General features: G+C 46.7%; 2 protein-coding genes across 3 annotated transcripts; one reads left to right on the top strand and one right to left on the bottom strand.

The window, feature by feature from the left end:
* Window positions 1-1,648: 1,648 nt before the first annotated feature.
* On the bottom strand, window positions 1,649-9,202 carry LOC144101223 (sodium-dependent glucose transporter 1A-like). Its single transcript, XM_077634298.1, has 4 exons — window positions 9,102-9,202; window positions 7,521-7,647; window positions 4,137-4,295; window positions 1,649-3,454 (listed from the first exon to the last, which is right to left on the bottom strand). Exons 1-4 carry the CDS (start codon window positions 9,171-9,173, stop codon window positions 2,403-2,405), a joined length of 1,410 nt encoding a protein of 469 aa, XP_077490424.1. The 5' UTR covers window positions 9,174-9,202; the 3' UTR covers window positions 1,649-2,402.
* An 8,701-nt stretch (window positions 9,203-17,903) lies between these two features.
* Window positions 17,904-25,402, top strand: LOC144101221 (sodium-dependent glucose transporter 1A-like). 2 transcript variants are annotated; one of them, XM_077634296.1, is made up of 4 exons: window positions 17,904-18,221; window positions 21,317-21,443; window positions 21,854-22,012; window positions 22,622-25,402. In XM_077634296.1, exons 1-4 carry the CDS (start codon window positions 18,150-18,152, stop codon window positions 23,656-23,658), a joined length of 1,395 nt encoding a protein of 464 aa, XP_077490422.1. In that variant the 5' UTR covers window positions 17,904-18,149; the 3' UTR covers window positions 23,659-25,402. The 2 variants fall into 2 exon arrangements, with proteins under 2 accessions (XP_077490422.1, XP_077490423.1); XM_077634297.1 differs by having other exon boundaries at window positions 21,288-21,443.
* The last annotated feature ends 245 nt before the right edge of the window (window positions 25,403-25,647 follow it).

Here is a 25,647-nt window from a genome sequence, read left to right as displayed (position 1 = left end):
ACAATGTCACAGATCTCCTCGGAGAACACTCGGACCGAAAGAATGGACTAGGCGACAGGTGTACACACACAGACGCACGTTTAATACACCCTACGTGACACGCACACTAGCACACAAAACTAACACAACACACAAAGGCTATAAATACACACGACCCGGGCACACTGCTACCAGCGTCTACTACTAGCGTTCTACTGTTAGTGGTCGGCGTTCGGGCTCACGGTTGGTTCGGTGCGGCTGCGGCGTTGTATGTATCCAGTAGCCGGCGTCGAGGCGGCGTTCGACGTGCTTGGGCTGGCGCCGCTGGCGGCGTCGCTGGATGCGTCGTATAAGCTCCCGGTCCAAGCGCCCGTGGAGGTGATGCCGGTGTTGTTGCCGTTGGGGGCACCACCCGCATGGGTGGCAACAGCGCTGGAGACACCTCTGACCTTAGCAGGTGGTAGCGTCCTTCGTTGACTCCCCGGAACGGGCTCAGGCACGGCAGGTTGTCCACGATGCGATGTCGTAGAACGCGAGCTCACCGGAGCAGTAGCCGGCGTCGCTCTCTTCCAGCCGATGTGTCCCTGACCCACCGGAGCCTCCGCTTCTCTGTTCTTCCCCCAGTGCAGCGCTCTCCCTCGCCCTTTCATAGCCTCGGCGTTAGTCCACGTAAGCCTTGTCGTCGTCTTCTCCTTCTTCTCTTCTCCACCAATCATCTCTCTCCACCTCTCCGAATGCTTCTTCTTCATCTTCTTTATTATTCGGTTAATCCACGTCGTCTTCTTCACACCTCTTTCCTTCATAATTTTATCTTAGACTCCTTATTATATGTGACACACAGTCCTGTGAAATATTCAATTTATTCGTGTCTTTTTGTGGTGTAGAAACAACGCAAGTGATAGTCCGAACTGTTTATTTCTGCTCCCAAAAGCAAAGACAACGTTTTTGCGTGGTACTGTTAAGGACCAGAATAATGAATTCAAGATGATCCTACATTTACACGGAGCAGGGCCTGCTTGGCGAAGTAGTGCCATGCCAGAAAGTGTTTTTCTGCTCGATATTAGATGAAATACCGATTTGTTCTAGCAATTTCACCACAAATAAGCCGAGCTTTACGTCCGGAGAAACCTTCTATCCACCAGAAATTGGTGGGTTCCCGGCGACACTGACGATTCCAAACTGTTAAATTTTCAGATATACAATATAATGCAATATAACAGAAATTGTGTATATACGAAAAACATAAACAGACAATAAATTAAAAGGCATAATTAAACACCGCAACAAGATGAAGTACGAAGAAAAATAGGGGTTGTCAATAAAATTACAACGCATACGATTCAGGATAAAAAAAGGCCACACGTATCGTCTTTGCCAAAGGCAAACAGGCTTAATGATTTGATTCTCGCTCATTTAGGGCAGTCCTTAAGGCACCCTTGAAGATCAAAGGTATCAAAAGCGAGGACAAGGGTTCTCCTTACCTTATTTAAAGTTGAATGGCGGAATAAGTACACCACTATAAAATTAAAAAAGCAAATCATGCAGCCTGGTTGGTAATGAAAGCCTTAAATTGTGAAACACGCGTGTGTGTTCATAGAGTGTTCATTGTTTCTCTTCTATAGTTCGAGATATTGTGCATCGAAAGCTAAGACTTGTGAGCAAGATTTTCACCTAATCTTATTCGTCTGAAGGCTTTAGCAATGCCAGATAGCTCTTTTACTTTTAGCACCCTCGTTAAGTTGTGCAAAATGCAAGGCCAAAGCGCGGGTCGTACATAAAAATGAGAACACAGAGGGCGCCGGGATGCTGCACATGACGCTACGGCACGGTAGTTCGGTTCTGCTCTTGATGCGGGTCGCGGTGCTTTGCCCATCCTGTCCGAGACATACGCCTATTCAGCAAAAACATTAATTTCCCTATCATTTTCCCAACACAAAATTATGAAAATAGATTTCAGCCTCACTGAACTCCTCAACTTATGGCGGTATTTATTCTGAAAAACACGTATGTAAACAACAAAGCTGTGAAAAATATGCGCACGAACTGATACAAGTTTGTGGCGGTCATTATTCACGAGGTCGTCATTTATTTGTGAAGTAGCCTCCATGCTTTCTATACATGGTCAGACTGGGGAACGTAAGCACCAGTGCACACCCCTAGGATTGCGGCAGGCTGCGCGCTACATATTGCCTCAATGTGTAGCCCACACCGCCTACTGAAAGGGTCCCGGCGTTGCAACTACACAACCCTAAAGTGCATACTGGCTAATAAATTGCTTGCTACACTCTTTCTGACATTGGTGCTGGCTGACTCGACACATGAATTGATGTCCTTAAAACTTGACCTGCCAAATACAAAAAGTGGCACGGATTAACTACCGTCACTGGCGGGACAACCTACCACTGCTCGCACTTGAGTAATTATTAACACGAAACTCTTTCGTGAGGCTTATCATCGGTGTCGTTGATAAGCAGCTCCTTGTCCTTGCTTATGTGAAGCGTTAATTTCAGGTAAAGATACATACAGAAGAAAATAACTGTGCACATCCCAACGGCTCCAAGGCAGACGTAAAGAAATATATTGGGGATTTGGTCCATGAACTCGCCTACGAGAGTAGGTGCTGCCATTGATCCTATTGATTCTGTGACAATAGCAAAAGCCATCATTTTGTTGCTGAATTCAATGTGTCCTGCTGTCCAGGACATGACGGCCGCGTAGACCGGGCCCTGACCAATGCCAGCGAGTGCAATGCACACCCAGAGCACCGTGTCGATACTAGAACCCCAGATTACAAGTGCAATGGCTGTAGGGAGAAGAATGGTATGCGATATCACCAGCATCCAGAAGGGGGGCAGTTTGACTGTGACGAGAGCTGCGGTCAGGCGACTTGCTGACAAGCACAGGAAAAATATTGCTTCTACGCGAGAAGCAGTGGCCTTCGAGAAATGAAGATTGCTCTTCACTGCAAATGAAGCCACCATTTGCGAAGTGGTGCACTCCAGCGCTACGTAAAAACCAATGAAAGTGCACATGGCGGCCAGGACAGTCCTAGTGAAACAGACGTCGCTCGCGCGTTTCTCCACAGTTGCAGGGCTTCCATCTGGGGTTTTCTCTGCTTCTGGCTTGAAGTCCGCTCTGTCCACCAAATAAAGAGCAATCATCGATAAGGTGAGAATGAAATAAAAGGCGCCGACAATTCCATACGCGTAGACGATGTGGGTTTCGCCTGTGGTATTCGTGGCTGCCGTATCGTTGGGCACACTGAGCAGTCCAGGAGAATCGATGTGGTTCTCCTCTAATCCCAGGTAAAATCCGGCTGTGTTCACTTCGGTCGTGTTACCCGTGACAACTGTGGATAGGAAAGGCCTGGCGATGAACGGACCCAGGAGGCCGCCAACCCCGTAAGCCAGTTGGAAAGCTTCTAGTGCCGGGGTGGTGTTGTCAGTCCACATCCTGATGATCCACACGTTTGCCCCTGTACATAGATATAAAAATTGGTATCGTGCGGCTTCATAAATACGTATTTGCGCAATACCATGCAATAGAAAATAGGCATTGTTCGCGTCGTGCTTATTACAGGGGAAACAAACTGTGAAATAAAGACGGCGGCTTTTGTGTAACTAAAGAGCTCCAAGACGACGATATCGTCCTGTGGTTATTCTTGGTAGAAATGTGAATGCGGTTTCACTTAGTCGTCATATCATTCATGTGCATTTAATTCAGTAGCAAGAGACCAATGACACGTTTGGAGAGCAAAAATTATACATTGGGCCATTAAAAAAAAACTATTTGCACTAAGTGGTGGTAATGTCGATAAGGGAATGATTAGGCACCTGCACCTGGCCATAATTGCTGGTGGAAGATTCCTGAATTATCGTTTTTGAGTGTCGTGGAGCATGTACATTTTATACTGACACAAATGTCTCGCCTAAAATGGAATGCCAAACTAGAATGCCAGTATAGTTTGTAATTCTTGTTAAAAAGCTTTTCAGCCCCTAAGAGATAAATGTTTAAGAAAGCTTATTTCTTTTTACACCACATAGGGATAACGAAGCGTTTGTAAATTCTCACCACAACCCGGTAACAAAAGAGCATACGATCAAGTCATGTTTCGCCGACTGACCGCTATGGTTTCGGACAAACTATGTGATGCTCACCAATTTCGAATGCAGCTGCGCTTAGTCCCACCAGAAAGACCATGACGTGTGCCACCGGCAGGTATCCACTGAGTGGTATCGCGATCACCGTCACGCATATTAGGGTCGTTGCCCCGATTGATACCACCTGCGTGTTGTAGGTGTCGTGCAGCTTGCCTCCTGCAAAGATATTGAGCGAAATAAATCTACTAGGCAAATAATTGTACGCAGCCATATTTCTGAACTATTTCCTCTGCGTTTTTGCGACGTCAGAAGAGATAGCAAACAACGTTAGTCCGAGCTTTGGAATTCCAACAGCGGCTGAACAATGCCGAGTAAAAAAAGTGAATCATAAACATAAGGTTAAAATCCTGGCCTTGGATTTCATTAGAGATATAAAATCGCTTAACAATCAGTACAATCGGCCGTAACTGTCAAAGTAGTTGAGGGCCTACTAAACAATTAAAGGTTACGCAACAAAATGAGTGTAAAGTATAACAGGAATCAATTATCCTTTTTTGTTCTGCGCGGAGAGCGCCAGCCCCCCATATATTCTTTAGACATTTCACCGTATACGGCATACAGAAACGCATAGGCCATTAAATCTCACGTAGCGTTTCATACTGCATTGGATGACAGATTCGCAGATTCGCCTCCCTCCACATAACGTTCTACGATGTTTGCATAGATGCTTAGCCGTTATTTGCTGTGTCTGCTGCCAAGTGCAGAAGTCTCTCCCATCACATTTTCTTCCTCTTTGTGTGAAACATTTATTGAGGTGAGCTGCGGTGAATACTACGACCAGTTTTTCTAAAGCGAATCCTAGCCAAGGTGATCATGCGAGGAGCGCATTGTGCTCTGTTTCTATCACATGGTTTAAAGCGGCTTGTTTAAACGAAGCTTGTACAGCTTCAGTAACATAAACCAAAAAGCCGCATTTTGTTATCCTAGAATGTATAGGGTATAATTAGTCTTTGAAGCCTTCATGTCGCATAGCATTAAAATTGTTCTCACAAGACTACTGAATCAATCTAGGGAAACTATATATAGTTTTTTTTACGCGCTTATATTCGCAAGAGAAGTTTTCATCTTCATGCAACTAATATAGTCCTATAAGCTCCGTTTAAACAGCTCCAAAAAATCACCTAACAAATCATTAAACCGAAAGAGCTGGGATGCCTAGGTGAGGTGTATGTTTCGTCCGCGCATAGATTGACTACTTCAGCCGCATTGAAAGATGTGGCAGAATTTGCGAGAATTACCATTGAAACCTGACGAAAACCGCGGAACAACGCATCTAGTAAGATGACGCATTACACTCACTGTATTTTGTTGTATTTATGATTGGCTGATTAGCACACTGAAAGCATGAAAGATGATTTATTTCTTTTTTATAGAAAACTATGCGAAAATAAATCGTAAATCCCAAAATGTTTTGGGTAAAGGTTTATGGGTGTTTGAAGTCCTAAAGCGGCTCGGGTTAAGAGGGATGCCTTAGTGAAGGGCTCCGGAAACTTCGACCACCTGGGGTTCTTTAACGTGCACTGACATCGCACAGCACACGGGCCTCTAGGATTTCGCCTTTATCGAATTTCGACCGCCGCACCTGGGATCGAACCCGCGTCATTCGGGTCAGCAGCCGAGCGTCATAACCACTGAGCCACCGCGGCGGCTCAATCGCAAGATGTGTGAAAAGTAAGGCGGCTATGTGGAACAGTTGGTGCAGGGTGTCAGAACCTACACAACAGCGCGTACATGCTGACCAATCGTCGTGGCCACAGCCAATTTATTTCCTATTTCACACATGTGCCAAAATCTTTTCGCCGTAAAGCAGTCACGTAAAAGCTAGATGACTACTTCTGCAGCTTAATGGGACATTAAATACGTCTATTCCTCTCTTAAAGCAATGAAAGGCGCATCGACCACAGAGATATTATGCGCACAAAGAATAAAAACCGCAGGCTCAACTTGCATAACGAGGCGAAGGGCTGGAATACCAGTGATAATGCGGGAAGAATCAGTGATATCGCCTAACATCGGATATGCAGCTACCGTTGGCCACAGGTGGTACCAGTCCGAAGTGTACAAATGGCACATTCCAATTCATGCAGTTTCTTAGCTGGTCTCGAGCTGGCTAGCACACTTCACTAGACGAAGGGATCGTCAGAAAGATCTAAGTGGTACTCATTGGAAAGCTTTCGTATTGGATTTCATCGGCGCACTTTCGCCCGCTTAACGAACAGTGCGCTGTGGCCCTACATGGCTGAGGCCCTACAATACATTTGCTAGATAACGCTGTCACAAACACACAAACATACTGATCTCAGGCTAGAGTGAGCATTCCAATATAATCTAAACTTTCGACGCATAGTTTTATTCCCCACTGGCCCGTATGGGGCACCCACCAATTTTTGAATTTGTGATGCGGACAGGCATCAACAGAACCGACATGAACACGCTTCGTGCAATTACCGCTTAATAGAACAGTAAAGCGTTGACACAAATTTAAGGATAATGTCACCGATTTCACTCGGAGCTTTCCTATCCAAACATAAAAAAGCGATATCCAATTATTATAAAGCTGCCCAAGCCAAAAAAAAAATACTAGCGAAAATGGAATGGCACACATGAAATAAATAACACGCTTGACAAGTACAAATTGGCCTATATACCATTTTATTCCGATGGTGATGATTTGACTTTAATCTATAAGGGCGCGGGTTGACCAAATATCACCGTAAGTAATAAATTTGGTCCAGACTAGGGCAGGTGTAAAGAGAGAGGACTCAAAAAACAGCAACTTTACAAAAAAAACCTACGACTTTCGTCGTTGACGAGAAACAAATATCCCGCTCCCACAGAGACTGCTACGTTTGTCTTCTGATGTAGACTCATTGTATAGCGTTTATACATCATCCATGTGCATCTTCATTTCTACCACAAGAACTCAAGAGTAAAATTAGTCATAACCTGAATTCATCAAGTAATTCGAATCTTAACTGTTTCCTGAGTATCCTGAAATACCTCACGTCACACGACCGGTGAACTGCGCTCGGCGAGCTGCTCTCTGGGAACGATTGCCTTTACCTCATATAGTTCGGCTTGGTTTAATGGGGTTTAATGTCCTAAAGTGACTCAGGCTATGAGGAACGGCGCAGTGGAGAGTTGTGGATAATTTCAGCCACCTGGGGTTCTTTCACATGCGCTGACATCGCACAGTTCACGGGGATCTAGCAGTTCGCCTCCATCGAAATGCGACCACCTCGGCCGGGATCGAGCCCGCGTCTCTCGGGTGACCAGCCGAGCACCATAACCACGGAGCCAACGCGGCGGCTTTGACCTCATATGGAGCAATAAGTTTAGTACTAAAGAAAACGTGGAAGAGATGTAGGTGCTTAAACGCACCGAGGAAGCAGCCCAGCAGGGCTCCGATGCCACGTGTTAGGATGAGGTACGAGATGCTGGCGAGGCTTGATCGGAACAGCTGAACCAAGTCCAGCATAGCAGCTCCAGTGATGGCGATGACGAGACCCTGGGTTGTACATGCGAACAAAGGGACAAATGAAACAATTTCTGGACCCGCTCCCTTCGCTTCCTTTATAAAACTGAGCGTGTGGTCGTTTTGGTTGGCATTCGTAAACAGGATCACCTTCCACTGATTTCACGCATTGAATGTTTCTAAACACAGGAATTACAAAAATGCGCAGCGCGAAAATCACGAGGCGCAGATTTGATTCAGTTTGTCCAAAATTATAGCGTGGCATTTATAGCGCGGATAAAGCACTCGATAATGGACCTTCACCTTGTTGCTCTCCAGTTTCCCCCGCAAACAAGGGGGGGGGGGGGGGGGAGTTGACGCATAGTAGTTTTTATCTTTGCTGCGCTTGGAAGAACCGGAGATTACATGGACAGGGCTTTAGTCGTAGATATATTGCGGATGTGTTATTCAACCCTTATATTCCACACAATTTCTCACTTTTCCTTTCATTAAATTCTTCTTCTCGCACACACACAATTTTCAGGCTACAAGAATCAACTTCACGTCATAATATATATAATAATTGGTTTTGGGGGAAAGGAAATGGCGCAGTATGTGTCTCATATATCGTTGGACACCTGTACCGCGCCGTAAGGGAAGGGTAAAGGAGGGAGTGAAAGAAGAAAGGAAGAGAGAGGTGTCGTAGTGGAGGGCTCCGGAAAAATTTCGACCACCTGTGGTCTTTGACGTACACTGACATCGCACAGCACACGGGTGCCTTAGCGTTTTGCCTCCAGAAAAACGCAGCCGCCGCGGTCGGGTTCGAACCCGGGAACTCCGGATCAGAAGCCGAACGCTCTAACCAAAAGCGTTTGTCGCTTTACCATTACACCACTCGGTTACCGTAACTAATTTCGCAAGTTGTTTAGCCTCTTTCTTCTTCCCTAAATTCCCTTGCAACCTAATAGCAATTAAGGAGACCAAACTGAGCATGAACATCCCAACTGCACTGACAGAACCTGATCACCTGAAAATTATGTTTTTTTCGGCAGTTTATGAAACATAGTTGCGGTGATGTGTTATGTTTTTTTATTGTATGAGCTTTTCATAGGTCGTTCGTTTTTTGTAATGTTTGTTGCACTGTTGATTAGTTACTGCTGATGCTATCGCTTTCTTGTACACCCACACATTTTGACATTAATCGCATGTTCCTGCAGCATTTATTTATTTCTTGTCCGGGAAAAAAATGCCTGCTGCGCTGATTTATTTGTCCAAAGAGATGGAAGTTTATGTTAAACACTTTGTGCGTATTATCCTCCCGATACATAACAAGCGAGCTTCACCCCATTTAGTACACATTCAATGCGAATTAACATCATCAAGAAGCAACGAAACACAAAGACGAAAGGTGTCAAACACGAACATAACTAAGCCTAGAAGCAGGAAACTTGCGGTTATGCTAGGAATTTCGCCGACTATAAGTGGAATGTAATAAACGCAGCTCGTACCATTCCTAAATTGCCGAGGCTCAAGTTGCACGTTCGTCCTAGGTTCAACCACAGCTGCGCACGGGACGCCATCGTCGCGGTAGCAGCGAAGTGGTGGCTGCGGGAGAAAGTATATGTCCAGTGGTCACCTGATCACAGCAGCGGAGTCGAAACAGCCCCCGACGGCCTTCCTGCAGTGATAACGAACAGCGCAGTTATCTACCCATTTCGGCGAACAGGGAGATAAGCTCAACGTGATCTTCGTGATGAATGATATCAACAGATAAGCGGGTGTGAGCGTGACGCCGAAGGGCTCAGCTTCTCTCAAAAGGTAATATTATATTATCTGCAGTCATAATCAAGCAGGATCCGGGCGACCTTTCACGCCAAACGTGTGAGCAAAATATTTTTCATTACTAATAATAATAATAATTGGTTTTTGGGGAAAGGAAATGGCGCAGTATCTGTCTCATATATCGTTGGACACCTGAACCGCGCCGTAAGGGAAGGGATAAAGGAGGGAGGGAAAGAACAAAGGAAGAGAGAGGTGCCGTAGTGGAGGGCTCCGGAATAATTTTGACCATCTGGGGATCTTTAACGTGCACTGACATCGCACAGCACACGGGCTTCTTAGCGTTTTTCCTCCATAAAGACGCAGCCGCCGCGGTCGGGTTCGAGCCCGGGAACTCCGGATCAGTAGTCGAGCGCCCTAACCACTGAGCCACCGCGGCGGGTGAAGTTTTAATTACCGCGTTAGCAGTGTTGAGTGTGAGGCTGTGTGCGTGTCTGTGGGTGTCTGTGTGTGTGAAGCCTCCACCACCGCTAAAAATGCATGCCCCGCCTGCGAACCTCAACCCCACTAGTCACCCTCTTGAAGCTCCACCTTCCAGAAGCCCACGAATCAACAGAACGAAAGAGCAAGGGGAATCAAAACCAAAAAGCAATGGGAAGTCGATTATTTTAAAAGCGTAGTCTGCAGCCGACAGTTCCCGGTTTCGAACCCGACCGCGGCGGCTGCGTTTTTATGGAGGAAAAACGCTAAGGCGCCCGTGTGCTGTGCGATGTCAGTGCACGTTAAAGATCCCCAGGTGGTCGAAATTATTCCGGAGCCCTCCACTTTCTTCCTTTCGTCTTTCCCTCCCTTATCCCTTCCCTTACGGGGCGGTTCAGGTGTCCAACGATATATGAGACAGATACTGCGCCATTTCCTTTCCCCCAAAACAAATTATTATTATTAGCCGACACCCCCTAACGCAGATTTGTTGCATCACACCGTATACGATTACCTGTTCATTTTTTTTCCTGGGTACATACAAAATTCAACACCCACGCTGATCTTTCAGTCTCCGAACTTTTAGATTTAAAGTCAGGTGCCCGCAGTGGTGGCCTAGTTGTCTGAGCATCCGCCTCGCATGCGGGAGGTGCGGGGCTCGATCCCCAGTGCCGCCGGGTACCCACCGGTGGTACAATGGGTGCAAGCTTCCCCTGGCCTGGTGCTCGGCTTATTCAGTGTGAAATCCTTGGGAAATGGGTCTTTGACCCCACCTTGAGAAATCGAAAATACCTTGTGCCATGGCACTCTTTGGCCGCAGATGCCCTTGCGCGATAAAATTTCACTATAATCAGTTTTTAAGTCAGGACGTTGGTGTGTTTATGCGCAAGTCCTGGGTACAAAAAAAAAGTCCAGAGTGGAAGAGACGTGCTCGGTGCGAAGTCGTCAATGCGTGTTTAAAGCTTTCTTTAGTAAAGCGGTTGGTCAGTGTGCTTATTTTATTGAACGCTTCTCAGTAATGAGGACAAGGACGATAGCTCGCCTTGCCTCCTCCCTATATTTAAAGTGCCACGAATGTATTTGCGGTGCCCGCTTGCTAACCTCAGCAATGAGTGGAATTAACGGGTGGTTTCTTAAATGCACTAGTCAAACACATGGCATAAACGGAGCCCATGCAGTAGGAAATAAGAAATGCTGATACGCTTTAAAGGGTCCCAGGCAGGGGCTCTCAGTAAAGTTGCGGTATGTCAGGGATGTTAGAAGACGCTGCTTCAGAAATATCCACCAGGAACAATTTTTTAATGCGTTTTGTGGAAAATTAGTTGCATACAGTCAAAATTTGAACTTCCACATCTTGGCGCCTTTCTCTCTCCTCTCGTCTATTTTTGCGCACCAAATGATCGGCGCTCCTCCGCCGGCCCCACCCACTCGGCTCACCAACACCTACCTCCGCCGTCTGTCGGCGCGCGCTGATTGGCCGCGGCCATGGTAGCTGCGCGACGTCTGTAAGAATTCGGCGCGGTGAACCAATGACCGGCTGCTGACGTCACTTACAGGACGTGACGTCGTATGACAGGTTTCGCGCGACACCGCGAGGTGCGAAAGCGGGAAGTTTTAAAAATGTGTTGTAAATTTCCCGCTCGCTCTTGAGGCCTCGTTCGCGGCATGAACACTCGGTGGCCTGTACTTTATTTACATAGTGCAAGCATTTTGTTTTGAAGCCAAGCTCAAACACCCCTTTTTGTGGCCCTTTAAATGTGCAACCGTACGCCCCTATATGTAATCGTGTAACCCTGTTACATGGGACAGCAAATCTAAATATATTGCGGCCTAAATAGTTTTACTGCCCACTACAGTTCGAATGCGCGCGTGCTGTTCAGTGCACACTCAATGAAGGCTGTCAGTAAAGCAAGATTTATGCACTCGTTTTGTTGCGTCACTTTTAAGCACCCACATGACAGCAGCAATGACGTAGAGTGTACATTTCTACTTATATCTTCGCTTGTTATCGGCAGCTCAGCGAGAGCACTGTTTTCGATTTCATTGACTTTTCAATGGTGTCCCGCGTTTCCTGGTGAGCTCGGTCTGGCGAATGAAATGAACGAGGGAGCTAGCGTTGGCCCACGTATATTTAGACCTTTTATGCACGCGACATCACGCCAACAAGACAAGAAAACCAGAAACAAACTTTCACTCAGGAAGTGAACAAATGTGAGCACTCCAAGCATATGCAAGGGCGGACAATAGCATATGTGAGTTTGGCTACGTACGCGGACACAGCAGGGAACGCATCACGATTGAATGAGGACAATGGGCATTCCAAAATAATAAAAAGTGATTATTTGTGTGTAAATAGTGTGTATAGCTCTACCCTTTCCTTCCTCTCTATCGCTTCAATCTGTGCTTCGCCTGCCTATCATCTCCCTGTCCGTTTTATTTTCACTGGCCCTGGCTCAAGCGCTTATCTTACTAGATAGCAATTGCCACGCCAGCACAATCTATTCCTTGTGTTTTTTTTGTTTTTTTCTGTTATAATAAGATACTACTTCTACTGCAACGTTTTCTATGTGTCTTTGTTGGTCATCTCGGGAAAATATTCGGCATTAATAAAGGATAAAATTTATTACTCCTAAGTACCATTTAAGACCTTTTCTATTCTCTTTGTGCTTCGCTACCTACAAAACTAGCAGCAGTTTTTAGCTAACTAACAATCACTAAACAAGTGCGTCACGCACAATTTTGTAAGACCTCCTTGACAGGTGACAGCAGCAGCAACGTCTTCGGCTCGCGTCGGCGCAAGCGACCTCAGACCGCCATGTTGTCACTAAAAACACTAGCACCTACAAGTCATGAGTTCGAATCCCACTCAAGCCTACCTCTAGCTCTCCGCCTGTGTTTTATTTTCTGGAGTTTTCTCGTGATGTGGATGGTCGGACGGACACAAAAGTGCGCACAAAGAGATATTAAACTGTGGTCGATTCATCCTAGCATTAAAAAATGTTTTTGGTTCCGATGAATTTCTAATAATGGAAACAGCATCGTCCTAACTTCAGTCATTCTGTTGCATGGTACTATTGACACCCACCTGCCAAGAAACGAGCGTACTGCGCTATACAGTGTTTCTGAGGAACTTCAACCATTACTCCTCACTAAGTTGGCCAGGATTGTCCTTCACAGCACGCAAAATAAACACTAACGTAAGGAGGTACACAAGGCATGTGCACTGCCAAAGGCAACGTCGTCCGTCCTGTTTTTTCTCATTGATCGCTTCCTTTCTGATGATAAATCCAACAAACATAGCGCTTGACGAAAGTTCCCATGCTACGAGGTTTGGTTCGGAATCATGCTGTGGTGCTATCGCAATGCTTGTGGGTATACCGCCTTTGCAAAAAGTAGCCGGGCACAGGTGGTTTGTTTCTTAGCCGCGTAGCTAAGCACTTTAAGCTACGAATCTGCGTGAACTAAGGTGAGTCTTTTTCCTCGCGTTTTCATAACTTTCGCTCTTTAAAGGTGCCGTAACGGCTCCGTTATACGGTTGAGAACCAAAAGCCTGCTGCTCGGTTACTTTTGGCAAAGGGGGTACATCAAACGCCTGAAGAATTGAGGCTGTGGTATGTAATATTGGATGTAACGCCCCAGACACCGCTATCATGGGCCTCCGGGTCAGCGGCCGGTCATGGTCAGCGGCCGGTCATATACGGTCATCCCGTATATTCACTGAACTTCACATTGGCTGAAAAAAGTAGGTGAACACTATGATGTTGGCGTCGTTTTCTCCGCCCCTGCCAGGCTTTCCCGTCTGCGCGCGGCCGCCTAAAACGGGCGGACGCAACACCCCGTCCCGTTAGTAAAGTATGTGGCATCAAGCACGTCAACAAATATGTTCAGTGCTGTAAAAATGTAGTGTACAAAATTCCGACGACACGCGGCCATGCTTACATCGGCCAAACCAGCCGCTGCTTAAACATGCGCCTTATGGAGCATAAGAATTCCTTGAAGCAAGACCCCTCTAACTTGTCTGACCACTGCCGGGAATGTGCCCGGCTAGGATCGAAAACAAAAGCGATGTGCCCCAAAATATTATAACACTACTGTTCTTTTTACACATCATATTCAACTAACACGCGAGCTAAAAGAAGCATATTACATCGCAATGCTCTATCGACACGTGCATTAGGACCCCTTCAGTCACCCTAACAATCCATGAAATAGCTTTACTTGACGACACTTGATTTTGTCTCGTGTATTTCTTTTTTCGTGCCAATGTTCACTGCATTGCTTTAGATCTCTTGTTGATGCGTGTGTAATCCGTTTCTGATTAAGATTCCTGGTGCGGCGTCATTTGAACCTCTGTCTTTTACTTCGTTTTCCCAGTTTTTTGTGTACATGTTGCTGTTTTTTTCCCTAAAAACGTTCAGTTGCAAGTTTGTAGTCTTCTTCTCTTCGTCTTTTTTTGCGCTCGTAAACCATGAATACGCAGCAACTAGCCCAACTCCTTACCTTAGCCTCCTCTTCGCTGAAAGACACGAAGACAAAAGATTCCACATCTGGCACTGAGCGCAAACATTACGGCCGCTCATGCGCCAACCTTGTGGTTATATGACTGCGAGGCAAAGCTATCCGCGCAGGGAGCTTATCTCAGTGTTCTTCTGGCGTAGCTGCCTCCTATCACCAGGAGCCTCGATTCCGCCATCCACTGCCACGTCGAGTGACGTCACAAAAATGCATCGAAAGACTTGCTCTCTGGCTTCGGGGAGGCCATTTGCCGGGGTTGCATCTGTGTCCTAGGCATTGCTTTCAGAACGCCGGTTATGGGTAGCTTTCTGTCATGCATGTGCCGTCATAAAAAAATGAGTGATGCAAAGGTCTGCTGCAGCAGAGCAGAAGCCGTCCCATTTCAGTGTATGCCGCGCAAGATAAATGCAAAAGCCACATGAAAGATTTGTGAATCGTGCTTCGTTATTTTGCTGTAGCATTGTTTCATTACTTTTTAAAAAGGAGCAAAACTGTGTGTCGCGGTACTTCAGCAAACTTAATCTCTTTTTAAAGTGAAAGCTTCACTACGCTAGGTAAAGCCGATTTCTCCGTGTGTTGCCGGTTGACCTTGAAGTGAGCCAGAGGTCAAGTGTGGCTACATGCCTGACCATATGTGATTCACCGTGGTGTCGTGCCTTTGACCTTTCGATTCGCCGGTAGAGGGCGGTAGAACAGGCTGCAGCGTTCATTGGGGGACCAATTTCTCGCGATAAACCATTAATTCAACTGCTACCTGCCAGGGTGGCAGGATGGGGGCGCGCTGCCTATCCAGTGTGCGGAACGCACTCAACGTTACAGACGCCAAGACGCGTCTACTTGTCTGATACACTACAGCTTTCGCTCTTTAACCAGGTTCACCGCAGATAAGTTTTGATGACATATATCAAGGGATCAGGGCGCTTCGCTTCCTTCACCGCCAATTTTTGATCCTAACTAAATGCAATTGACAGCCCAACATGCGTAATACATGGGAATAGGAAATTGAGTGACAATAAATCCTCCAAGAATCGGGTGATTATCACATAAGGCGTAAATATATGATCTTAAAGAATCAGAAGTAGAAACGACTTTTGCGAACTTGTGAAGCGTACATTATGGATGTATAGGCTTCGACTAGTTGCTGCTTCAAAATCCGTATTTTCGCATGCAGCTGATAAGAGATGCAAGAACAATATTTCCTTCATCATGAACACTAGACTGTTTGAAAGAGCAAAGAAGACGCGATACAAACGCTGCGAAATGGGATTTATCTCATACTGCAAGAATAACTCCCGGAAACACCGACAAGTATACAATCCGAGAGGTCCCTAACGAACGAACTTGCTGTGCCTTTTAAACGCAAAAAAAAAAGATTGTTCCCAAAAACGCTTTTCAGTTCCGGAGTAAGTCGGTAACGTTCCTGTCAAATCCGGCGTTGTCTGGTCGTTATTGGCAGTGTCATGCTGTTGTTTAGCGCGTTTGATGATGTTCCAATTTGTCATTCTAGGAATCGAGCCATCATCTGTAACGTGGTGTTGAGTACACAGCGAGCTCCGTCGTTGCACAAATGGATTCGGTTTCCATAGTTCTCGTTTCTGTGCGGGGTGCGTCCGGCGTTCTCGAGAGCCCGATTCCGCATGGATCTCTAAAAGGGCTTTGCCTTCCGAAAGTTCCCCGAGGTCGTGTTGTGTGCAACTCGTCAGTGCCACTTCCAGCTTCGTCCGGTATCGGCGCGGAGTTTCTCGGATTCGAAGCGTCCTTCCCGTCAGTTGCGATCGGGTTACGGTAACATTGTCGGCTGCTGTCGGTTCGCCTGATGGTCCGTTCAAATGATCCTCGTCGACATGTCAGTCGGAACTCGTCTACAAAGACATAGTTACAAATGTAAGAAGTTTAAAAAAGAAACTGGATTACATGGTTTCGACATTGCGATCCGCGACGCAGGGTCCGCATTCGTTTCCGGCGCTAGCGTAACGTGAGGCTCCTCTTGAAAGTCCCGCCTCTTGATCACCGCCTCGCATCCTCTCTTTATCGTCTGCTCCTCGTTTTCACTTTCCTTCCTAGGCGGCGCTAGTTGTCCATAAAACGCAGAGCCGTCGAAGCGGCGGAGAGGCGCGCACGCTCGGGGTAACATAGCTTGTGCGTAGACGTCGTACCGTTAGCAAGTCGAAAAATTTATTTGTTTTTCACCAATAACTAGATTTTGCAACACGTATAAGCACGCGAAGCAGCGCTGGCAGTGCCGGGCGCCGCGGAACAGCCAGCTGAGCGGCTGAGCGTCACTCAAGTCATCGCCTTTCACAAGGCGCTTTTGAAGTTAGATTTCACGCGGAAATTCCACGGAGGGCGGATCTTTGGGCGGAGCTTTTTTTCCCACGTGACCTGGTAGCCAGCGCGCATGATTTGAATGATGCTGTGGTACTACAAGGTTCACGTGTCAATAGCGTTGATGCGACGATTGGATTCTGGCGCGGTGGCGCAGGATTGGTGTGGAGTTGTCTGGTCTTGCGCAGCACATTTTGTAATCAGGAAACCGCCTGGGATCAAAGAGCAAACGTTTAATTGCAGGCATGTCATCTTTAACCTTCCATTCGTGCATGTCCTAAGAACCCGACCCCCTCCATCCCCGCCCCCCGGTACGCTGCAATAACTTCCTTTTATGCATCAAGTAACGCTGCTAGTAAGTAGGCTCAAGAAGCAGTGCGGATGTTTCTGCTTAAATAGCGAAACAGCGACGCCTGATCTTGAAATAGTCGTTCATTTGAAAATGCACAGCTGCGCGAAGTGCGACCACAGTGGGCCCATTTCGATAGACTGTATAACTGCCATATTTAGCTGATAATATTTTTGTACATAAGTTAGTGTATACCACCACACACCGTTATGTAATACCCCTAAACTGGTAAAGGTAAGAAACTGATATGATGTGATGTGAGGCGAAATACAAAACCGCTCGTGTGCTGTGCGATGTGTAAGCTCACGATCAAAAACCCCGGGTGGTCTAAATTAATCTGGAGCTCTTCCCTGCGGCGTCCTTCATAGCCCATATGTCTCTTAGGGGCATTGAACCCCGCGTACCACACCACACAGATTGCGGAAACGCTGTTAGATCTAAAGCCAAGCTCTAAATGATACCTCTCGAGCATTATTTTTGCCTACACAGCCTGAAAAGCCTTCCAGCGCCTTTATAGTATAGTGTTTTACAGTTTTACGAGTCATCGCAAAGTTTTCCTTTAACTCTGCACCATTCAAATCCAGCGCGCTGTCTGACAGGTCACATGGCAAGAGTAGGCTCCGCCTCTCGTGGCATTTTTGCGTGAAAACAAGGCCTCTCCTCCCGCTCGTTCATTTTTTCTTCGTGTACTTTTTTTCTGAGATCACTTAGACCAACTTTCAGCCTAACGAAATGTTTTATTAAGTCAACATACTAGTGTTTATAGGAAACCATATACATGATTTTGTCTAAATGCTAATGTTTTTGTAATTTATTTTGTTTTATTTTACTTTTATTCGTCCGAAACTGCCGCAACTTTGTGCCATTCGCAACCTGCGAGTGTGCAGTCGCCGGATCGGAAGCCCGCCTATCGCTGGAGCCTTTCCGTTTTACTAAATACTAGAGCGGCCAAGCTATGATAAGCTTGCTTATCTCGCTATTATTGGAATTGAGCTTACGATAACAAAGTTCATACGATAGCCGCGGTAGGATAAACGACGTTGCTTGCGACGGCAGTGCAGTAAGTGCGATCATACTGCGCGCGTCGGTGTGTTGTCACTCCTCCGGAATGCCTTCGCGTACTCAGCTCTGGCTCAACTTGGGCCGGACCTTCAACTTGGCCCTTGGCAACATGGGAATGGTGAGCGCTTGCGTGCTTTTCCCTCCCTTGATTGGCAGTCTTTAAATATGCTGTCTTTTTTTATCATTTCTCACGTTCCAAGCAATTACGACACTTGCTTTTTTTATGTCGCACAGTTTAAGTCGCATAACGTTAAGGCTCGAGCTAGCTTTTGTACAGAACTATCGGCCCTGTGTTTCGAGTAAGCAGGGGGTAATAACGGCAACATTTGGAAAAGAGCGAGGTATAATCCATGTTTCATTCGTTTAGTAGGTAAGAAATGTTCTCGCATGGTATTATGGAGACGAATAAAACAGCGTGTTACGATGGCGTCGGGGCATCAAGTTTACTTCAGTTTGTACAATTCATATTACGGAAACAACTATGACATTCAGAATGATCACCCTGAAGAGTTCGTTGAAGTCTGATGAATTGTGAAAGTGGAGAGGAAATTCATGAATGGATTCACAAATATATTTAAGGCGTTGAGGATCAAGAAAAAATTTTTAAAACCTCTTTTGGAACAAATATTCATGCATCACTCACAGCATACCTTCTATATGTTCCAATTCATTACATTTGAACTCGTAAAGTGCTTGTAGTTTATTCAACTCTGGGCGTGTTAGGATAATAATCCTGAAACCGATTCACATAACCCTGGCACCTCAGTGAATAAAAAGTTTCAAAACACTTTTGCATAGCTTTCGAACAACGATAGGAATGTTCACGTAGCATACTTTCTTGAAGTAAATTAATAATAATAATAATAATGGTTTTTGGGGGGAAAGGAAATGGCGCAGTATCTGTCTCATATATCGATGGACACCTGAACCGCGCCGTAAGGGAAGGGATAAAGGAGGGAGTGAAAGAAGGAAGAAGAGGTGCCGTAGTGGAGGGCTCCGGAATAATTTCGACCACCTGGGGATCTTTAACGTGCACTGACATCGCACAGCACACGGGCACCTTAGCGTTTTTCCTCCATAAAAACGCAGCCTCCGCGGTCGGGTTCGAACCCGGGAACTCCGGATCAGTAATCGAGCGCCCTAACCATGATGAGCCACCGCGGCGGGGCAAGTAAATTAACCCCAAGTTTATTTTTAGGTACATACTTCTTGTTCGTGCGTTCCACTATGCGGTGGGGTGTGGGGTTTCAACCCACCAGACCGCAGGTTAAAAGGGTTTTTAACCAGAATACATTTCCAACATTAAAAAATTCAGCTTTAGTCTAGGAGGCTGCTTCAGAGTGAAGAATAGGGGCATTTATTAAACTTTCATAACTAGTACTCTGCTAGAAAGACGCATCGCCACATTCGTGGCCCACTTTTTTTATTAGAACAGACGAGGCATGCATAGCGTACCGCTTATCCCACCATCTGTCGCTCTGGCAGTCGTAAGTCAGTAAATGCCTATTTTTCGTTGTTTTTTTTTTTGTCTTTCCTGCCAGCAGGAAAAAGCCCGCCTGTGAAACAGGAGACAAAATGGCTGGGGTAGTTTCAGATCCTTTAACTTTTCTCTTAGTACGGTGATGCTGTTTACTTTAATACCTGCATGTTACCGGCTATTAAACCACCGCAATGTTTTCAGGTGCACAGTGTTTCGAAAAGCCAAGATGCGTAGATATGTTAGAATGCAAGGATATTGCACGAGTGTGCGCACTTGAAGCAAAAAAAGTAGATTGTTATGCAAGATCTTTCCTGCACAAGTTTCAATTGAATGGTATACGCAGGGGCAATTTTACGTGTAGTTCCTAATGTCGACTTATTTTCCCAATGTCCCCATTTAAAGTATGGCTCCTTGAATATCCTGTTTCATCCCATACGTGAAGTGTCTCAGTCAAAAGGATGTTTCCCGTAGGACGTTGGCTTCAGTATATGAGAGCGCTTGTGCTATAATAGACAGCTCACTTTGCAAAGTCACAGCGCCGACATAAGCGGATGGCTTGTGCAGATATATGTTTGCAGGTCGCTAAGCGGCGTCAGTATCCCACTTGCCTTTGTAAAGCGCGTTTTACAGTGACCCGAAAAGCCATCTTTGCGGCACATACACATGCATGGTCCGTAGTCTTGCAAACCGATGCTATACTCCTTTAGAATTTCAGTGCGAGTGTCCTGCGTTAAAAATTGCAAAAACAGCGAAAGTGGTTATAGAACCAGGTATAGCTTTACGCGGCCACCCGTTATTTTCTTTTCCACGTGTTGAGTACGTTGCGTTTTTCTATTATGCTAGCGCTGTGTAAACAAAAGCTCTTGGCGAATTCATCAACCATCATGTAACTGCATTTTTAATGCAGGAATTGAGAGGGGCAATTGCTAAAGCATGAGGCGCTACAGGGCGCTGAACTTGTACGCCAGCATTAATTGGCCTCCCACTAAAGCAAGTGGGAAAATTTATCTTTTGATTTGTTAAGTACTGCAGCCAGAAACTAATATGCTATAGTGTAGTGTACGATGTTCGTTACTCTTGATGTGTGCTACCGAGGAGAAGTGAAACGCGAAAGTGCCAATAGCGGCACCATGCACAAGAGCCACATTAATAACCGAAGAAGCATTCAAACGCGTCTTGAGAATTATAGATCCGATTAGCGGTGACCACAGTTAAAGAGGATTAACTAACCATGCAAGTGCTGCATCTCCCTCAACTAAAATCTGGTTCTGTTGATTGCGTTTAAATGGACCCGTTCGCGTATCACTTCTCCTCGATGAGACCTTACAAGCGGCTCAATTCAGCGGCAGTGTCGGCATTATAGCCGGATACAAGTCAAGAAAAAAGCGGCTTTTCCCCCTCAAAAGACCCCTTTCCAGCTAATGGCGTCGGTAGATTCTCACGAACCTGCTAGCACGGAGTTGCGTGACAATGCAGAAAAGGGACTATCCCCTTTCACCCACAACTCCCTGCATTCTCAGGTTACCAAGTTCGTGAGAATCAACCGACGCCATTGGCTGGAAGGCGGTCTTTCGACGGGAAAAAGCTGATTCTTTCTAGGACTTGTATCCGATTGCAGCACGTTCTGCCGATAATGGCTGAAAAATTTTTTTGTTTCGTTTTTAATCTCGACTTGCGTGAGTGGTGCATGCTTGTGTTTGCAAGCGCTGGTTCGCTGCCGTGTACTGCACAAGGGTCTCATCGTCGCTCTCACTGGAGTGGCCCTTCTGGACCTGGTGGAGATCTACGGTTCCAGACTCTCCAGCATGTCATACCTCATCACGACGCGGGGCATTGGAAACCTCCTGGGCTCTCTGCTGGGTAAGCGGCTCTTTTGTGTTACGTTTTTTGTCCGGCCTCAAAATGCGCATTTAATGCTCAGAAAATTGCACTTAAAGCATTGTCGTCATGAGATTCAAAGTCGTGACGACCACACCGAGAAGAACTCGGCCAGTGATGGCGGAACCTTTATTTACTTTTTCTGCCTTTTCTAGCTTTCAAAATCTCCGTTCTCAGTGAAAGTAGCATCTTTATTTAGAATGCGGTAATCTATCGATACACGGCCGATTTCAATTCGTCTTCAGTGTCCCTTCTACTGGAGCTTGTTGTTTGTTGCTATGTAGTTGTGTGCCTGACAGATATTATTTTGGCAAGGATATCTGCTTCTAAACGTAATACTCTCAATGTTTTGTACATTTGTTTCCGTGCTCTTTTTTTAAACGGGTTCGCAGGCGGGAAGCTGTACGACACGTACAACACCCAGGTGGTATCGATCATCATGATGTCGCTGAGCAGCGTCACAGTGCTCATGATTCCACTGAGCGGAAATGTGCCGCTGGCGCACATCATGGTTTTCTTCGAGGGACTCAGCCTTGGTGCATTTGGCACAGGTGAGCACGAAGTCATGTCCTCGTTCATGATAAAGGTTAGGGTCTTACCTTTGCCTCCTAATCGGAAAATTCTGTATTCAGATGAACACAGAAACTAGATATGTAGGATAAAAATTGCGAACATCTCACCTTCATGCCAGGAAGGTCCCGTCTTGGAACCGTATACCTTCACCTTTCTTTTAAGGCGAAAGCCTTTAATGGCTCGTACTCGCGGTGACCGTCCGTCCGTCCGGTCACGTGACCTTGCGGTGTCCGTCCGTTACATCCTAGGTCAAGTGACCCTGTAACGTGATAACAACCTGCCAACTGGACGACGAGCAAACTGCCCACTGTGGCGGGTGGTGTGATCCGCCGCCAAGCAACAACTGCGCGTGCGCAGCTTGACGTCACCGCTCAAATTCAAATCAGCGCAATGAGTCGCAAACGGCTTTCGCCTTTCTGTAGTTAAGAGATATCTAAATGCCTCCAACGAATTTTTCTAATCATCCTACCTCATACAGGAAGGACTAGCTAATCCTCTCCTAAGCTGGTTTTAACGAATCAGACGTATGAACTACTGAGCTCATCCCGACCCGTTCTGGCTGACTGAATTTTCCATTCTTCCTGCAGGAGCGAACGTGTGGATCATCAGGATGTGGCCCGAGAACAGCAGCCCCGCGTTGCAAACTTTCCACTTTGCCTTTGGCGTCGGCGGCCTCGTCGCCCCCTTCATCGCTAAGCCTTTCCTATCGCCGGTTCCTGGAGGCAACGGGAGCATTCCCAACCAAACCCTCAGCACAGCACACTATCCCTACTTGGTGGAAATCAACAGCAGGGACTTTGCTCTCGGAGATGTGGTGCCGATTAATGAGCTAACCACTGAAGCCGAGGACAAAAGCCAGGTTCACTATGCGTTCGCGATAGCCAGTGCCCTAAATACGGCTTTAGTCCTTTCAATGATCGTTCTTTACTTCATAGACAAATCGGACTTCAAACCGCCAGACGCCACTGCTACGGACGAAACCGGCCCATTACTAGAGGAGTCCGTGAATAATAGGCGGTTCACGCGCATCACGTTGGCGATGCTTTGCGCCTACGTATGCGTGTACGTTGTCCTGGAGTGCACCTCCTCCGAGATGTTCGCTCCGTTCGCGGTTAAAAGTGACCTCCACTTCTCCAAGACGACTGCTTCCCGTGTGGTAGCCGTTTACTTCTCTTGTTTCGCTGCCAGTCGCCTGACCGCCGCCCTAGTCACGATCAAAGTGCCCGTGTTCTGGGTCCTGGTACTGTCGCACGTCATCCTGCTTCCCACGGCAGTGATGCTCGTTGTCTGGGGTTCGACAAACTCAACCGCGCTCTGGGTAGGGAGTGCTCTAACTGGCTTCGGCCAGGGACCCTTGAACGCGGCAGTTACGGCTTGGACGGCCGGGTACATAACCATTACCAACAAGATGATGTCCCTAGTTGTCGTCACAGGAGGTGTCGGATCCATGTCCCCGCCGATTCTGGTCGGCCAGTTCCTTGACCGCTGTCCCAACGTTTTCCTCTACGTGTGTCTTGCGGCTGTTTCCATGTGCATATTTGTTTTCGCCGTAATGTCCCTCTACGTGCGGAGGAAGCCAGCTGTAAATCAGGGCAGGGAGGTCATCGTAAACGCTCCTGATTAAGGTTCCTGAGACGTGTTCTCACACGAAAAGGAACACTCCATCCCAATTTTTAGATTCAGTAAAAATACCTTGTATGAGTCTTGGTGGCGACGTTAGTGTTGGTCCGAAGCTCCCGATTCAAGCTACTAGCGTCAATACCGAAAAATACTTCGTGACCGCCGTTTGGAAGTGAATCATAGTATAAACAAGCCTCAAAGGTCTGCGCAGAGAAACTCTCTCGACGTCTCCGCATTTTGTGATAACGGTTGTTCACTACGATAGATCTGCTTTTCGTTCCTTCGTTCTTCTTTGGTTATAAAAGCTTCGTTTTCAGCACTGCTACCCTCTTTGTCATTTAAACGCGATGGTACATCGATGCAATCCCACTCTTATTTGTCTTCTCGGCGCCACTTTCATCAGTGTCGAAAAGGGCGGGAGCATTCGCACTTGTATTTCGGGGATAAGAAAAGAGTGCCTTCATGACCGACTTACAAAACGCACATTGCTAAATGAGCACGCATTACGTCAAAATCACCGACACTATCAGCCCAGCAACGTTTAGTGCAGAGAAAAACTCTCCTATTGATTTCTTGTTAGCCATGTGCCGCGCTATCCGCAGCCGCCCAATCAATTTTCCGCTCCGATCTCTCCACTACACTCTATGCTTTCACCGACTGCTTTTCTTTAGTTAGTTATTTATCAAAAAGTAAACAGTTACAAATGACTCAAGTTTCTTGCCAGAGGCCGTTAGCAGTCATATTTGCTGTTGTATGACTAACCAAAGTTACTTCTGCTCTACGAGTCTAGAAGTGCACTGTGTTTATGACTACTAAAACCGCAGTCTCCTAGTTTGCACTCACTCACGCTCATCTGAAGGTTTGTTACTTGTAGTGAGCTCGCTCAAGTTTGTTTCACTAGTGACATCACTGATTTTTAAAGAATAAACCATATTTACACACAGTTGACCCCTCAGTGTCATTTTACAGTGGTAGCGATGTGAGAGACATTTCGTGGTGCGAGCGGCGTTACCATCTGGGTTCTAACAATAGGATAGGATAGGATAACTTTATTGAGCTCTAGCGCAAGTGCTCTTATGCGGTTCAGGTGGGTCCATCTCCGCAATGGTCGGTTGCCCCTACTCCAGGGCTCCGCTGGATGCTGCCGTCAGCTGAGCTCGCTGTATCAGACCGATCTGGTCATAGTCGCTGGAGAGCATACCCTACCATTGCTCCGCACTTGTAACAATAAACTGCCCGACACTGGCAAAAGAGTCCAGGAGGGTGTTGTAGCAGGCTAGCTGGACTAGAGATAGTTGGACCAGAGTTGGCTAGTTGGCTAGAGCTTGTTTACTAGGACTGTATTATATACCGTGTAACTTTTCGTTCAATTTGAATTTCTTCTACTTGGTCCTGCGTCATTGGTTTCAGCTTCTGATGAAGTAGGCCGCGGAGGGTAAAAACACGTCCATGATTTAACTTACTTGCATGAGCACGTCCTAGACCTTGGCCGCCCGACGCCGACCAATCGGAGCATGACGACGCGTTGGACAAGTCTCACGAGCTTTATCGGCGCTAATACTGAGGAGAGAAACTGTGCGGGGATTGTACGACGAATTAGCGGATCATGGTCCCTGTGACTCGGCTGGACTGGATGTGGCGCCAGTAGGGTGTCCAGAGGCGGTGTCCCGTCCAGATCGCTCCTGCCTGTGATTGGTCGGTTGCTTAACTATCTACTTATGCTTTCTTCAAGGTGAGTAGACGTCACTATCAAATGAGATCAAAACAAAATGAATCGCTACAGAGTACGGGCCGAGGCGAGCGCTGTTAAGAGTGGACTTGACCCGCCGCGTTGGCTCAGTGGTTATGGCGATCGGCTACTGATCCGGAGTTCCCGGTTTCGAACCCGACCGCGGCGGCTGCGTTTTTACGTTTTTATGGAGGCAAAACGCTAAGGCGCCCGTGTGCTGTGCGATGTCAGTGTACGTTAAAGATCCCCAGGTGGTCGAAGTGA

Source organism: Amblyomma americanum, chromosome 8, assembly GCF_052857255.1.
Source record: "Amblyomma americanum isolate KBUSLIRL-KWMA chromosome 8, ASM5285725v1, whole genome shotgun sequence".
NCBI classification, from domain to species: domain Eukaryota; kingdom Metazoa; phylum Arthropoda; class Arachnida; order Ixodida; family Ixodidae; genus Amblyomma; species Amblyomma americanum.
This window is presented reverse-complemented; position numbering and strand designations above follow the sequence as displayed.